Source organism: Anomaloglossus baeobatrachus, chromosome 6 (genome assembly GCF_048569485.1).
Source record: "Anomaloglossus baeobatrachus isolate aAnoBae1 chromosome 6, aAnoBae1.hap1, whole genome shotgun sequence".
Classification (NCBI taxonomy): Eukaryota; Metazoa; Chordata; class Amphibia; order Anura; family Aromobatidae; genus Anomaloglossus; species Anomaloglossus baeobatrachus.
In genome coordinates, this window is record NC_134358.1 from 104,726,393 (window position 1) to 104,744,369 (window position 17,977).

At 43.3% G+C, this 17,977-nt stretch overlaps 1 protein-coding gene across 1 annotated transcript in view; it reads right to left on the bottom strand.

Moving 5' to 3' along the window:
• LOC142317132 (uncharacterized) overlaps nucleotides 1–17,977 on the bottom strand; it is a 566,806-nt gene that overhangs the window by 11,164 nt on the left and 537,665 nt on the right. The window contains exon 25 of the mRNA XM_075353156.1: nucleotides 16,467–16,569. Within this exon, the coding sequence (XP_075209271.1) occupies nucleotides 16,467–16,569 (103 nt within the window). The remainder of the gene's footprint in view (nucleotides 1–16,466; nucleotides 16,570–17,977) is intronic.

Here is a 17,977-nt window from a genome sequence, read left to right on the forward strand (position 1 = left end):
ACTCAACTATTTAGCTCAAAATTGGCTCGCACAGTGCAACAGTGGAGAGTGGGAAAACCAGTCTAAAAGGGCGTAAAACGGTTTTCCAGGATTCATTTGTTACTTTACTTGCCTAGTCTAAAACTACCGCAGCTCTCTACCACTGCCCCAGTCCCTAATAATAGGCCACAGCGGTGACATCTTGACTACAACTTAGTGATTGGCTGCTGAAGTCATGTACTAAAGTTGTGATGTCACTGCAGCCGGTCCACAAAGACCCAGCTGCTGAGAGCCAAAGCTGGAGCTAGAATGGTTCGCAAAGCTCAATTTGTTATTTTTATGTCACAAGACATGGGTATATAAAAAAAAATCATGGAAAAACCCATTAAACTAAGCAGCAGAAAATGTTTATAAATGTGCACTTAAAAAGGTTTTCCCAGGAACAAAGTTAATTTTAAAGTTGATTTTAATCAATAGAACTTGGAATAAGAAGAATTTCTACAATTAGACTTCTTTAATTTTTTTTTCTTGTACTGACATAGTCTTATATTTGTGTCCCTGCTGTGTACTGTGTAATGGCCGTGTCTGACCGTACAGGGACATGGTCTGATCATACCATAGCTCCTGGGCAGGAGAGAACGCAAAAGAGAGAATAAAGAAAGCGCAAGCATGAGATCACAGCTGATTCTTTTTGGGAGGTGAAGAATTTTCCTGCCTGTTTTTTAAAAAATGTTTTACCTCAAAGAAAGCATAATATATGATCCCTTAATATTATGTCTGTATATGCTCTTTTACTTCCTTCCCCGGCCCGGGAGCTGTGGTATGATCAGACAAAGTGCCTGTATGGTCAGACACGGCCATTACACAATACTCAGCAAGGACACATATATAAGATCTCAGCACAGGAACATTTATTTTTAAATACATCCAATTGTGGAAATTATTATTCTAAGATTTTTTGATTAAAATGAACTTTGTTAGTTGTACAACCCCTTTAACCCAAATGGACACATTATTATGGGTATTTTCTGTATTTATACCTATAACTTAACCCTACTTTACTCTTCTCCACAACTTTATTCCTGACCTGTCTGGTGTGTTACTTGGTTTCCATGATGCTGTTTGATTCCTAATATTCTCAAACAAACTTCTGAGCCCTTCATAAAACAGCTGTAGTTATGCTGAGAGTATATTATGTACTGGTGGAATTAATTTACTAATTTGGTGACTTCTAGAGGCAATTGTTCACTCAGGAATTTATTTAGGGGTATCAGACTAATGGGGGCTGAATATAAATGTACATCATTTTCATATTTAGATTTTTAAAACATTTAGAAAGCTGCGTATCATTTGCGTTACGCTTTACAAATACTTGCTTAGTGTTAGTCCAACTTAGTGTTGGAATATCACAGAATCCCATTAAAATACATTTAGGCTTGTGGGTGTAATGTGAAAAAATGTGGAAAAGTTCACGGGGTATTAATACCTTTTGAAGGCATTATTTATTTTTATTTATTTATTTAAGGCATTGTATAGACATACACTCATATTGAACTATATATATATCTATTTATATATATATATATATATATATATATATATATATATATATATGTATATAGACACATACACTAATATATATATATATATATATATATATATATATATATATATATATATGCAGTAAATATATATATATATATATATACGGTGGAGGTAAGAAATCCCGGTGCACCACCTACTCCGCGTGTTGCTGTATGTTCAGCTGCTCAAGCCCCAATAAGCCATGGAGGGGATCCTGGTGCAGACTCAAAGTGTAAGCCACAAATAATCCAGAGGAGAAAGAGAGTCGCACTCCGTGAAGATCACCATATTACTCCATCTTTATTTCAGGAAAACATGAAGGTACAAGCAGTGGGGAGGGTGAGACAAGCCATACAACGCCGGACGACGGCGTGCCGTTTCGCTAGATCTTAGCTTCCATGGGTCCAGTGCCATGGACCCGTGGTGAAATGGTGAAAGAAGTGTTTTTTTTTGTTGTTCGTATTTTTTTCCCAAAAGTGTACCAGTTGTACTAAAGTAATGAAATATAAACAAAACAACATAACTTTGGTATCGCCACATTCGTGCTGACCAACAGAATAAGTGCAAACAGTGGCAGAATTGTTGTTTTGTAGATATTCTTTCCCATAATGAGTTAGCAAAAACTTGTTGCCAAGTGATATGCCCTCCAAAAATTATGCTACTGGCAAACAGAACGCATCCTCAAAAAAAAATAAATAAAAAGAGCAACTCCTCATATGACATAAAAAAATGTTTTGGCTCCAGAAATGTGACAATAGTAAAAGTGAAAAAAAAAAAAAATGGTCGTAAAAGGCAATACTGGCTGTGATGGCAAAGTGTTAAGGCCCCGTTACACGCAACGACATCGCTAACGAGATGTCGTTGGAGTCATGGAATTTGTGACGCACATCCAGCCTCGTTAGCGACGTAGTTGCGTGTGACACGTACGAGCGACCGCCAACGATGCAAAATACTTACCAAATCGTTGATTGTTGACACGTCGTCCACTTCCAAAATATCGTTGCTGCTTTTGGACGCAGGTTGTTCGTCGTTCCTGAGGTAGCACACATCGCTACGTGTGATACTCCAGGACTGACGAACCACACCGTACCTGCGTCATCTGGCAACGAGGTGGGCGTGACTTTCATGCAGCTGCTCTCCGCCCCTCCACGTCTATTGGACGCCTGCCGTTTGACATCGCTGTGACGCCACACGGACTGCCCCCTTAGAAACACAGTGACGTCGCTAGGAAGGTAAGTATGTGTGATGGTTACTATCAATATTGTGCGCCACGGGCAGTGATTTGCCTGTGACATACAAACGACGGGGGTGGTGTTACGGAGGGGCTGATTGATTATAAAAATAATAGGGAATCAATCGTTGCCCCACGTCCGCCGGGCAGGTGTTAAAGCTACAAAGGACAGGAGGACAATTACAGCAACTCAGGAAACCACAACAGAAACGAAGGACATGTTTGTAAGGCACACTCCTACGTGTAGCGTGTCCCTTTTAACCTCACAGGGGCACCAGTAATGGTCACGTGTGTAGGAACACAACAAAACCCAGTTAGCGTCACTGGGAAACATGGAACCACTGAGCCGGTCATGTGCGTACAGGAGCACGTCAGACCGTGAAGGCTTCCCAGTTAGAGTCACTGGCAACCTGGAACATTAACACTGAGCCGGTCACGTGCATACAGGGGCATGTCAGACCGTTAAGGTCACCCAGTTAGCATCACTGGGTACCCAAAGCTGGCACACACATTCACACTGCCACTGCAGATGGGGCGTGTCCGTAGGGGGCTTGTCTTGTCCGGAAGGACCCTAAACCCTCACCGTGCCGAGACACAGCTTGCACCCAGATACCAATACATGGTACCGGCGCCTGCTCTAGATTCAGAATAACTCCAACATACAAACACAAGTCTGCCACAAGCACTGCAGACTACAATGGCACTGGAACCCACTCAATCTGACAGCCGGGAATACAGCCGAGGCTGTCAGCATGTATAATGATGCTGGGTGGAGCTACAGACCTTTTATAGCCGACACCCTGGACCAGGCCACATGGCATGTGGTAATGGCATCAGCTGCAACCATACAGGAGCTGCCACATCATTGCTGACATCATGATGACCAATCAGCGGCTGCCACTTCATCGCTGATGTCACTGATGACCAATCAGTGACCGCCTTGTCATCCATGACATCACGCACATGCTCAGTATGGTTCCATGAGCACTTAGCCTCAGGATGATACAAAACTCTAGCCACCTGATGCCTCAAGCGACGCCAGGCGGCGCTGCAGAGTTAACCGACCCCAATGTGGGAATCAATGACGGGACCAGACCGGTTCGAGGCATAACTGAACCCCGAATCGTAACAGGCGGGTGCTTTCACGAGCGACATCAATAGCGATGTCGCTGCGTGTAAAGCGCCTTTTAATGATACAGTTTTCAATATATTTACGTCACTCTACCTTGCTATGTAACTTATGATCTCCATGTTTATTTCATGATGGAAAAAGCACTGCCGCTTTAGTGTCAAAAGCAAATTATAAAATGGCAAAAGAATGTTATTTGGCTGTATTGTAGAACACCTGGCTGTTACTGTAATTCAGTTTTGGTTTATTACTTATTAGTGTTTTATTTTCTTACCGAATTTGACACTAATTAGAAGGAAACAAATCATATATTTCTTATATTTACCAGTTTAGACTGATAGTGGTTCATTCTTTTATGAGATCTGTGGGTAGGGTACTTGAGGTATACTCTGTACATTATAATCTTCTAAAGTCATAACTTAAGTACATTTCATTAAAGAAAAAATGAAATGTAGACTAATGCAATTTGGTTTAACAAAGCTTTAATATTAAGGGTACAGTGCAGAATGGGCCGTAATGTTAGCGCTCGTGAATAGATTTTTGCAATTGATTCTGGAACAAATTTGGAAGACTTCCAGGTTCAATAGAGGATAAGTACGTAACGGTCTGACAATCAATGTCAAAAATGTCATAGTGTCAAAAATGTAAGTATAAAAAAGCTAATCTTCTAGAATCAGTCAAAATGTCACTGGAGACACCAATACCCAAGGATGTTGTCAATTTAAAAAACGGAACATAATTAAACATGGATATAGAAAGAGTGTTCCTAAAAAAGAAGAACATAATGAAACTGGTATGTAAAAGATCTGGTCTTATTCTAAATGCTTAGTATGGACCCAAACACACCAAAAAGATGATGATACTGAACAGACGCAACAACATTATGGGCCCCACCTGTCACATGTGAAAGGAACATGCCGGGTGGACATGGTCTGTACACAGATCACACCTCACAGTGATTTAAAGGCAAGCAGACATTTAGATCCCAATTATTAGAGATGGGCAAATTTCTTGGAGTGGAATTAAAATTCTGCTGGTATTTGACAAAAATCTGTATTCTCCAAAAAAACAGATTTTTTTTGTAATTCGTTCCACGGAAATTCAGGAAAATGACAGCCGGTAAGCCACCATTTTGCTAAGCTTTAGACGGCCTGGAAAAGGTAAAATAAAAAATAACACAAAACCCCTAATATCTCTCTGGCCACCTCCATTACTCGCTTTCCCCTTTACGATCTTCAGCATATCTTCTCACTGCCGTGTGGTAGACCACTAGCAGTAACTAGGTCTGGTATGATGACTCTGCGTATGCGCGCTGTAAGCTTATAGTGATGTTGTGACCTTACAGTGTGCAATCTAGGACAGGACTTTTAGCTACAACAAGGCCTGGGATGACCTTGTGCATACACAGGATCCAGAAAGGCCTAGTTTTGACTGGAAGTCATAGTCTAGCATGAAGATGTAATGGAAATAAGAAAAAGTTCCAAGGACTGTATGGAGGACAGTGACTTGCAGATGTGAGTGATAAAGTGAGTATTAGTTGTTTTTCTCTACATCTTACATTTATTATGCCCTGGGTAATTACAGATGCAGTGGCATAAAAAAGGAGATTGAATTAGCAGTTTCAAAAGTAGCAGAATTAACCGATAAAGTCCATGTGATTTGGTGAATTTGGTAGATTGGAGAAACGATAAACATGGTGTTCCTAAAGCTAAATATTTGGTGATGACAAACAGGCATCTAAATTTTCTACCATCGCCTTTTGTTACGGTTGCTGCGAGCACTGGAGACTATGTCCAGATTTCTTGCTACTGCACATGTGCGAGCGCTGGAGACTAAGTCCAGATTTCTTGCTACTGCACATGTGCGAGCGCTGGAGACTAAGTCCTATCTTGGAGCCATTGCACATGTGCGGGTGACATCATCGCTGACACGAGGTCACATGTCTCTGACACCTTCTATGCCGATTGGTCGCTGGTCATGTGCTTGTGACGCCTTGCTCGGTGATAGGCCAGCATGACGTCACTCTTGTCGTTCTGGCAGCAGATTGGCTCTGGTGTCCTCCATCTTGGATGAGGCACAGAGTCTATATAAGACCCTGACACACGCCGCATGGCGCTCAGTCCTCTTGGTTCATGCATGAGGGTAGACGCCCTGTGCACGTTCCTCTAGGCATTCCTCTGTCTATGCTAGGTGAGCGCTACCGGCAGGGTAGCGTTCTTATACCTTACAGCTTCGGCTGCTGTCCGTATCCTTACCTCTTAGGGGAGCGGACATAGGCAGGTGCCTGAGGCACATGGTCTGGCTGGGCCTTGTGATTCGACTCGTAGGTGGACGTTGCCGCTAGGGTAACGTTCCTTATACTGCGTCTGGCAGTTGTTCGTATCCTCGCACACTAGGGGAGCGAACAGAGGTAGGAGCTTTGTGCGGCTTACGCTGCTGTTCGTCTCTTTTGCACCACTAGAAGAGCGGACCTAGGCAGGTGCCATATCTAGTGGTTCGTGTCCTCGCACACTAGTGGAGCGAACGCAGGTAGGAGCTTTGTGCGGCTTACGCTGCTGTTCGTCTCTTTTGCACCACTAGAAGAGCGGACCTAGGTAGGTGCCATTTCGCACACATTGCCTTTGTCTCTGTGATTATTAACAGAGATCATTCCACACACCCTCCAAGTAAGGGAGGAATTGCTTTACTTACTTATTATATCCGTCTGTGAGTTAACAGAGGTATTGCTCTCTGCCATAGTCTGCAGCAAAGTCTTTGCACGGTGGACCCTGACTGTCTGATACTCCTTTAGGTTATTATCAGACAGCCCCCCGTAACATTAGGACTGAGCCAAGGGTCTGGCAGTTATGGCAGAATATCAGCAGTTACACCATTACATACAAGTACTTGAGTCACGGCTCAAGAGTATAGAGGATAAACCTCAGACCATGGTGACAGCTGCACATGATCCTCGACTTGCTCTGCCAAACAGATATTCTGGCGATGCCAGATCATGTCGTGGTTTCATTAGTCAGTGTCAGATACACCTAGAGGTCAACTCTTCTCGCTTCTCTACGGAGAGGTCCAGAGTAGGCTTTATTATCTCCTTACTTCAGGACAAAGCCTTAGAATGGGCGACTCCCCTATGGGAGCGCTCTGATGTGGTTACTCTGAGACATCAAGACTTTCTTGATGCTCTTAAGGCGGTATTCATGGGTCCGCAGGTTACCCATGATGCGGCCCTGAGACTGTTAGATCTATCTCAGGGTTCGTTATCCACTAGTTCTTATGCCATTGCTTTAAGAACTCTGGTGGCAGAACTAGATTGGCCAGAGAAGGTGTTGATTCCTATCTTCTGGAGAGGGTTTGCAGGCTATGTCAAGGATGCTCTTGCTACTCGTGAGGTCCCTGCTTCTCTGGAGGACTTGATCACAGTAGCAACGAGGATCGATGTACGCCATAAGGAACGTAGACTCGAGGTCTCTTCCTCACGCCCTAAGCCTCGGGCTATTCCAGTTGTTGAGGGTCCACTACCATCTTCCTCAGCATCTGAAACATCTCCCACTCCTATGGAGTTAGGTCATACGTCCTCCAGACTACGCAAGTCTGGTCCTCCTATATGTTACGTATGTCGTCAGGCTGGGCACTATGCCAACAAGTGTCCTAGTCGTCAGGGAAACTCCCTGGCCTAGTAACCATTAGAGGGGGGTTACTAGAGACGTCTTCTGCACCCTCTAAGTGTTGTATCCCAGGTCAGCTCTCGTTATCTGAGAATACATGGCCTATTATGGCTTTTGTGGATTCCGGAGCTGACGGGACTTTTGTGTCCTCAGGATTTGTAAAGGGACACAATATTCCCTCTATCATGTTAGAGGCGTGTCCTGTCCGTGTTGTTAATGGAACTATGTTGTCTGACTCCATTACATTGAGGACAGTTCCCTTGCGCCTTTCCCTGTCTCAGGGTCACATAGAGGAGATTTCTTTTCTTGTTTTGCCTGAAGGTATAGACGACGTCCTTCTGGGTCTTCCATGGCTTCGGACTCATGCTCCTCACATTGACTGGGAGTCTGACAGCATTATTAGTTGGGGTTCGAAATGTCAGTCCCGATGTCTTCCCTTACCACCTAAGGTCATTGCGGTTGCATCTACTGATCTCTCTCCCATACCTACACCCTATCTGGATTTCGCTGACGTGTTCTCCAAACAGGGTGCTGAGGTTCTTCCACCCCATAGGCCGTATGACTGTGCCATAGACCTTATCCCAGGTTCGGTTCCACCTAAAGGCAGGGTTTACCCCCTGTCGATACCTGAGTCGGAGGCCATGTCGACCTATATAAGAGAGAGTTTAGAGAAGGGGTTCATTCGTAAGTCTGTCTCTCCCGCGGGAGCTGGGTTTTTCTTTGTTCGGAAGAAAGAGGGTGATTTGCGTCCCTGCATAGATTACAGGGGTCTCAACGCAATCACAATAAAGAACAAATACCCATTACCTTTAATTTCGGAGCTCTTTGACAGACTGAGAGGAGCTCAAGTTTTTACGAAGTTGGATCTGCGGGGTGCGTATAACTTGGTACGAATTCGAAAGGGTGACGAATGGAAGACCGCTTTTAACACCCGAGACGGTCACTATGAATACCTCGTCATGCCTTTTGGGTTATGTAATGCACCCGCAGTATTTCAGGACTTCGTAAACGATGTGTTCAGGGATTTACTGTTATCCTCAGTAGTGGTGTATCTGGATGACATCCTGATTTTTTCTCCTGATCTGGAGACTCATCGTCAGGATGTCGTTCGTGTCCTTTCCCGTTTAAGGGAGCACTCATTGTTTGCTAAACTCGAGAAATGTGTATTCGAGCAGTCCTCATTGCCTTTTTTGGGTTACATTATCTCACAAGAGGGCCTGGCTATGGATCCTGCGAAGCTCTCTGCTGTCCTGCAATGGTCCGAACCTCATTCCTTGAAGGCGGTGCAACGCTTCTTAGGATTCATAAATTATTACAGGCAGTTCATACCCCATTTTTCTACTTTGGTGGCCCCTTTGGTGGCCTTGACTAAGAAAGGTGCTAATCCCAAAGCCTGGTCTACTGAAACATCTCAGGCTTTTGAGGCAGTAAAAAGACACTTTTCAACTGCTCCTGTTCTTCAAAGACCCGATGAGAGTAAGCCCTTCCTCTTAGAGGTTGATGCCTCTTCAGTGGGTGCTGGTGCGGTCTTGTATCAAAAGAACGGTGCAGGTAGAAAAAGGCCGTGTTTCTTCTTTGCTAAAACCTTTTCACCGGCAGAGAGAAACTATACCATTGGGGATAGGGAACTGCTCGCCTTGAGATTAGCCTTGGAGGAGTGGCGTCACTTGCTGGAAGGAGCCAAACATCCTTTCCAGGTCTATACAGACCATAAGAATCTGACGTACTTACAAACCGCTCAGCGTCTGAATCCTCGCCAAGCCCGCTGGTCCTTGTTTTTCTCCCGCTTTCACTTCTCCATCAACTATCTGTCTGGGAGTAAGAATAACAAGGCAGACGCCCTGTCTCGCTCTATGCTTTCTACCCAGGAAGAGATTGACGAACCTCGTCTTATCCTTCCCTCCAGGGTTTTTCATACGCTCTCCCCTGTGACGTTAGACCAAATCCCACCGGGCAAGACCTTTGTTCCGCCAGATCGACAGAATGATATACTGTCATGGGCCCACACCTCAAAGGTGGGTGGGCATTTTGGTATTAGGCGGACACGAGAGTTACTGGAGAGGTGGTATTGGTGGCCACACTTAGCCAGCCACGTCAAGAGATATGTCGGTTCTTGCTACTCGTGTGCTCGCAACCGTCCATTACGGCAGAGACCGGCTGGGCTCTTGCATCCTTTACCAGTGCCAGATAGACCATGGGAGGTGGTAGGCATGGACTTTGTGGGTGATCTTCCATGTTCACAGGGACATAGATTTGTGTGGGTCATTACGGACCATTTCTCCCGGATGGTTCATCTCGTACCGTTATCGAGAATCCCATCTTCCAGGGTACTAGCCAAACTATTCCTCAAGCATGTCTTTAGGCTTCACGGGATGCCAGATCGTATCATTTGTGATAGAGGCCCGCAATTTGCTTCCCGTTTCTGGCGAGATCTTTGTAGCCTTCTGCAAATTGAGTTGAATCTATCTTCGGCATACCATCCGGAGACCAATGGTTTGGTTGAGCGTACCAATCAATCCATGATTATATACCTTCGACACTTTGTTGCTGAGAACCACGATAACTGGTCTTCCCTCCTACCCTGGGCAGAATTTGCCCTTAACAATTCGCTGGCTGAGGCCACTGGGCAGACACCGTTCGTACTCAATAATGGGCAACACCCTAGGGTACCGGTACCGTTTCCCGCTGCTGCACCTTCTCCTCTTGTGGCCGACTGGGCAACTAATGCCAGAGAGGTTTGGGATCGGACTCAAGAGTCAATCCAAGCAGCTAAGGACCGTATGAAGACGGTGTCCGATCGGTTTCGTCGCCCGGCTCCTGTCTTTTCTCCAGGGGACTTTGTGTGGCTCTCTGCAAAACACGTGAGACTTAGAGTGAGCTCTGTCAATTTTGCTCCTCGCTTCCTGGGTCCTTATGAGGTTCTTCGACAGGTAAATCCTGTAGTCTACCAATTGAAGTTACCCGTCCATCTTAGGATCCATGACAAATTCCATGTTTCACTGCTAAAGCCGGCAATTTTACCTCACGCTCGTGAAGTGCACTCTCCTGCTTCTGATTCCTCTCGCTCTAGCTATGAGGTACGAGCCATAGTTGGTTCTAAGATGGTTAGAGGGCGCAGGTTCTTCTTGATAGATTGGGAGGGCTACGGCCCGGAACATCGCTCTTGGGAGCCTGAGGAGGCTGTCCATGCTCCCGACTTAGTTGCCGATTACCTGCGTCGCCGGGAGGGGGGGCCTTGAGGGGGAGGTACTGTTACGGTTGCTGCGAGCACTGGAGACTATGTCCAGATTTCTTGCTACTGCACATGTGCGAGCGCTGGAGACTAAGTCCAGATTTCTTGCTACTGCACATGTGCGAGCGCTGGAGACTAAGTCCAGATTTCTTGCTACTGCACATGTGCGAGCGCTGGAGACTAAGTCCTATCTTGGAGCCATTGCACATGTGCGGGAGACATCATTGCTGACACGAGGTCACATGTCTCTGACACCTTCTATGCCGATTGGTCGCTGGTCATGTGCTTGTGACACCTTGCTCGGTGATAGGCCAGCATGACGTCACTCTTGTCGTTCTGGCAGCGGATTGGCTCTGGTGTCCTCCATCTTGGATGAGGCACAGAGTCTATATAAGACCCTGACACACGCCGCATGGCGCTCAGTCCTCTTGGTTCATGCATGAGGGTAGACGCCCTGTGCACGTTCCTCTAGGCATTCCTCTGTCTATGCTAGGTGAGCGCTACCGGCAGGGTAGCGTTCTTATACCTTACAGCTTCGGCTGCTGTCCGTATCCTTACCTCTTAGGGGAGCGGACATAGGCAGGTGCCTGAGGCACATGGTCTGGCTGGGCCTTGTGATTCGACTCGTAGGTGGACGTTGCCGCTAGGGTAACGTTCCTTATACTGCGTCCGGCAGTTGTTCGTATCCTTGCACACTAGGGGAGCAAACAGAGGTAGGAGTTTTGTGCGGCTTACGCTGCTGTTCGTCTCTTTTGCACCACTAGAAGAGCGGACCTAGGCAGGTGCCATATCTAGTGGTTCGTGTCCTCGCACACTAGTGGAGCGAACGCAGGTAGGAGCTTTGTGCGGCTTACGCTGCTGTTCGTCTCTTTTGCACCACTAGAAGAGCGGACCTAGGTAGGTGCCATTTCGCACACATTGCCTTTGTCTCTGTGATTATTAACAGAGATCATTCCACACACCCTCCAAGTAAGGGAGGAATTGCTTTACTTACTTATTATATCCTTCTGTGAGTTAACAGAGGTATTGCTCTCTGCCATAGTCTGCAGCAAAGTCTTTGCACGGTGGACCCTGACTGTCTGATACTCCTTTAGGTTATTATCAGACAGCCCCCCGTAACACCTTTCATATTAGATGTAAGAACAGGGGCTGAAATAATCTCAGAGGTATATTTCATGTATTAGTGATATATTCTTTAAACTATTTTAACTATAAATTCAGTGAGAAAACGAGTAAAAGTGGCTTAAATGCTGCCCCTATTACACCCTGGACCAACGTATTGGTAATAAAGGATTATATTATAAATGTTTAATGTACCAATTACCGCATCATTAGGCTGCTGTAAAGAGAACATTTCATTTACATGTATAACTTAAAAAAACCCAAATCCTTGATACAAAGAGTAAGTACACGTCAGGCCATTTCTGACATCTCAACATGGAAGAATGACAGGTATTGCTTAAAGACAAAGACTCCTTGAAGCTGCAGGCCCTCCTGATGTAGCAGCTTCTTTTTCACTTACACTAGGTTCTTAATGATCACATCAACGGTTTTATGGTTAAAAACAATAATGTTCACTATTAAGTACTGCAAATCGGGCCTGCGAGCAGCTGGGGTAATTATAGCCCACCATCAATGAGACAGTAAACATTAGCGACCTTCCTCCGGTTAGGACTGAACATGCCGATTATGCAGGGACAATTTAGTTTGCAGTGCCATGGCCATTTTCTGACTATTAGCAGGAAATGAAATGAGATATTTCATTATTATTTAGTATGAAAATTCTGTGGAGAAGTTGCTGAAAATTACCGCTGAATTTATACTTGAGTTACTACACTCATTATTTCAAACATCTTGGTCTGAATCAATATCAGTAATGATTCATTCTTTTGATTAAGAAGTGACTCCATCTGTAGATGTCAGATAATTACCAAGATGACCCATAATGAGAACATTTCACAACTCTCTGACTTAACTTTCTTATTCCCTCAACAGCATAATGACTTCCTGAAAGAGCTTTTTATAGTGTGCCTATGCTCCTGGGGTTTCTTTTCATGATCAGCCACTATCATTGCAACTTTCTCATTTTTATTTTGTCCTTAGTTAAAGAATATATTTCTTGTGCATTAAAAACACAAATATCACGTTGCGATAGACATATAATCGTTTGGTAGGTTGGACAAGTTGTAATAGGTACAGGTTCAGGGGGGAAAAAAAATAAAAAATACGAAAAATGGGTATTACAAAGGAGGCGGCACAAAGACTTAAATTATTACACCGAATGTGCTTTGTTATTCAGTTAAGAATTCAAAGGGAAATTAATCTCTATTTTACTAGTTCAAATATTGAAATAAGATAGAGGATATTCTTTTGATCTATCCACCAGAGGATATGAAATGCAAAAAGTTTGCAAAAAGGAATCTAAACTTTCAGTGACAGGTTAACATAAACCGTGAAATTTATTATGGAAGTGGTATATAGAGGACACTTTGTAGCTGTCACATGCGATGCTGTCTTCTTATGGTTGTGCAATATTTCAGTTGACTAATGACAGTGTACACTACGGTATGTTTCATGTCTATGCTGTAGAGTTGAAGTTCTTTCTCGGAACGTAGTCTAGAATTTTTTCACTATTCAACATGACCATAAATTGATTGCTGTTTTCTAGGTCTTTGTAACTGCAAGCTGCTCCCTGACTACTTTATAGGAATTGAAAACGGCAATGGCAAAGAGGGGAAAAAAAGAAATATCCTAATATGTGTAAAAATATAAATGAACTAATATATTATTATTATTTATTATTATAGCGCCATTTATTCCATGGCGCTTTACAAGTGAAAGAGGGTATACGTACAACAATCATTAACAGTACAAAACAGACTGGTATAGGAGAAGAGAGGACCCTGCCCGCGAGGGCTCACAGTCTACAGGGAATGGGTGATGGTACAATAGGTGAGGACAGAGCTGGTTGCGCAGTGGTCTACTGGACTGAGGGCTATTGTAGGTTGTAGGCTTGTTGGAAGAGGTGGGTCTTGAGGTTCCTCTTGAAGCTTTCCACGGTAGGTGAGAGTCTGATGTGCTGAGGTAGAGCATTCCAGAGTATGGAGGATGCACGGGAGAAATCTTGTACGCGATTGTGGGAAGAGGAGATAAGAGAGGAGCAGAGAAGAAGATCTTGTGAGGATCTGAGGTTGCATGCAGGTAGGTACCGGGAGACTAGGTCACAGATGTAGGGAGGAGACAGGTTGTGCATGGCTTTGTATGTCATGGTTAATGTTTTGAACTGGAGTCGTTGGGTGATGGGAAGCCAGTGAAGGGATTGGTAGAGTGGCGAGGCTGGGGAGTAGCGAGGGGAGAGGTGGATTAGGCGGGACGCAGAGTTTAGGATAGATTGGAGGGGTGCAAGAGTGTTGGAAGGGAGGCCAGAGAGCAGGAGGTTGCAGTAGTCAAGGCGGGAGATGATGAGGGCATGCACTAATGTTTTTGCTGATTCTTGGTTAAGGAAAGCACGGATCCGGGAGATATTTTTGAGTTGTAATTGGCATGAGTTGAAGAGGGCTTGGATGTGTGGCTTGAAGGATAGAGCAGAGTCGAGGGTTACTCCAAGGCAACGTGCTTGTGAGACTGGGGAGAGTGAGCAACCATCAAGTTTGATGGAAAGGCTTGTTGGAGGAGATGATATATATATACTGTATATATGTAATATTTAAATAATTATTACAATCCTTAAAGAAAAGGAATATTGATGATTGCATATTTGGTAAAGATGGGGGAACTGATTTGCAGGTCCCTTGTCCAGTAGCCATGTAGCCTTTGTGAATCGCCTCCTATCGGTTGGCATCCCTTTGGCCTCTTCTCGATAGTAGACCTGGCATGGCATCAAGCATGCGTCTGTGAGTGAAATACACTCCTTCTATGCCTCTTGAACTCCAAATAAATATGATTTGTTTTACGAGTGCTTGGGAAATCAATACAGCACACACACAGTACGGTGTACTCAAAGAAATCTCCTTTATTAGTACATGTGACCAGTTTATATAAGGTCACAGAAAAAGGAAATGTTCCCGCTGAACTATGAACCAATAGCAGTAGGGGTGTGAACGGAAATGTGAAACTTTCCCAACCATAAGTGTTAACTTAACCCTATGACAACATTAGTTATAAGACAAGATGGACACAATGAGAACAAAATGGATTTTATTCTCTCACACATCATAACACAAGGATGATGGCATGCTCAGCCTACAAGTCACAAGAGACAACAGGGCTTCCTGCAGGTAGGAGGTGGAAAGCAAGCTCCTGGCTAGTGCCCAGAGACTAGTGAAGTGGTTGTTGGAGGAGGATTCTGTGAATCGATTGGATCATATCTAGTATTTGACATTATTTTCTCCGTATAACAATTCTCCACTTTGGAAAACTATTTTTTTTTTTTAAGGGATTCCAACAAAACTAAGTTTATAACAGGGTGCACCACTGTGGTTACCATGAACTTTAGTTGGAATCTGTAGAGAGATTCAATATCAAGTGGTAAATTCCAATACAGCATCATAATTGTGATTAAAGCATTTTTTCCATATCCAACATTTAGGCCACATCCACAAGCTAGAGAAAAGGGAATGAAGAGAGTAGTGCAAACATGTCCACTTCTCATGCACAGTGTCGAGAGATCTATACGTGTCATACATTTTTCACTTGGGGTTATAATTCTACTACAAGCATGCGTAGAGCAAGAGAAGTTAAGCTCTTTGTTTTCTACACTAGACAACCATTTGGTACTACTATAACACAGTGAATACTATTCAGAAGTTTAGAAAAACAATGAAGGTTAGTCATAATATATATTTAAAGCAGTTAGCACTGCCCAGGATTATACATGACACTGATGAACATTTGAATTTAAAAATGCATCTTCCTTTACGCAGTGGGAAAATTACCTCCCCGGCTGAATGTACACATTGTAGCTGACTTACAGTTTGTACATTATATACAAATTGTCTCTCCAGGACAGGAGACAAACTCTAGCGCAAAACACTCATCTGCAAGAACATTGACCAGTCATTTAGCTACTTCATCCTATAGAACTGATGTTGTGTTTTAATATAATCTATTAGTAGCAATATTCCATACAATATTCATATAGGCAAGAGAAGGCTGTGTTTGGGCTAAGCTAGGGACTGATGGGGAGCTTCACTTACATAATGACCTGACTTCCATTTATCAATATCTATGTGGTACAGAGGCTGCGTCTTCTGGCATTCTACCTAACTGATCACCTTTTCAGGATGTAGAGTCAAATACAAAAAAGTTGTGGTCACACCTAGGTAGTATATGTAGGGGCACCAACTTGGTGCCCATGGCAGTACCTAACCTCAGTAGGAAAAAAAAAAAATAGATTAGTAGAAACAAGTTTGTTTCAAATGTATCAGTAAGCACAATTTCTTTCTGGTACAGATTTTCAAGGTTCGTATAATTTAGAAATATAATTAGGAAAAGGCTATAAAAGTCATAATTCTTTAATTTTCTTCATTTCAGCATTTTTTTTCTAACCCTTGCTGATGTTATACATTTTAATAACAAGGCAAATGATCTGCTTTATAAATATAGCCATGTTTTTTTAAAAAAAAACAACAAAAAAACAATTATGAAGGTTACCTTGTGGTTTAAAAATTGAATTGAAGTAATATTGTTCTTTAGCCGAACTTGCATGTCGTCGGAAGCTGTTAGATTCTTCTGTAGTAGGGTCATGTGCTCCAACCTAATATAAATAGAAGACAAGAAGTTTTTACATGAGATGTTTCTTTTTCCTTAGCTTTACTCTTAGAAGTAGCCACAGACTCTTACTAAATATTGGTATGTCTATGTTTGAATTAAATTATGTTTGAGAACAAATTTAAAAGACTGACCAGCTTATCCTACAGGTGCATAGAGCTGCACACTAAAAAGCTGAAATATGCAAACATTGAATACGGGAATATTAGTACTGCATTACTGTTACTGGAACTATGCTTAAAAATTAGATACTTAACTTATATTGGCCAATCCATCTGACCCCAACAGCCAATGACAAGGCATATCTCTTTGCTAGGACCGTACACTATATGCCTTTATCCGGGTTAAAAAAAAAACAACAAAAAAAAAACAAAAAAAACCCCATGCAATTTATGGGCAGGTAATGCAGTACCAAAATTTTCATATTCAATGTTTGCATATTTTAGCTTTTAGAGTGCAGCTGTATACTCTTGTAATTATATTGCATTTTCACCTTGCACCTGTTCATACCTGTGGGATGTGCTGGTCAGTCTTTTATATTTTGTATTCTATTCCTTTCTGACAGCACTCTACCCTTTAGCCAGGGTGTTTCCATTTCCATTTTAGTTGGATCCTACAAGCCCATTTTTTTTTAGCTCGCAGAGAGGGATATAGAGTTGGGTCCCGGCAAAGAGCTATGCATTGTCGTTGACTGTCGGGCTCACATGGATTGGTCAGTCTATCAGTTAAGTATCTCAATTTTTAAACATAGTTCCAGTAGCAGTAATAAAATTCCCATATTCAATGTTTGCATATTTAAACTTTTTAGAGTGCAGCTGTATACTTTTGTAATCATGCTTAAAAATTACACTAAAAATTAGAAGGGATGTAGAGATGTAGCAGAACTGGGATTGTCGCGGGACATCGTGCCTGTGGATTATGTCTGACCTGCAGGTGTTTTGGGGGTTAATAAACCAGAGAAAGAGGGTTTGTTTTTTTAAAAAAAAGGATTTGTCTCTGTGTTTATTACTTCTTGCTTACATTGTAACATTACATTACTAACCTTGGGCTTGATGGCAGCTGTGATTTTTTTTACTACCGTGTTTTTCCAAAAATAAGACACTGTCTTATATTTTTTTTGACCCCCAAAAAAGCACTAGGGCTTATTTTTGGAGGAGGTCTTATTCTTGGAGAAACACGGTTGGGGGGTAAGTTTACCCCCAAAAAAGCAGACCCCCTCACTACCCAGGAAACTCATACTCACCAGACCCGGATGTCTGCGTGGTTCCCAGGTCCTCCCTGTGATCTCCGGTGATTGCTGAACGCCGTTCTCCTCTGCTGCTGGCTGACATGCTGACACACACACACACAGCCCGATCGCAGACACATACAGCAAATCACACACACAGCAGATC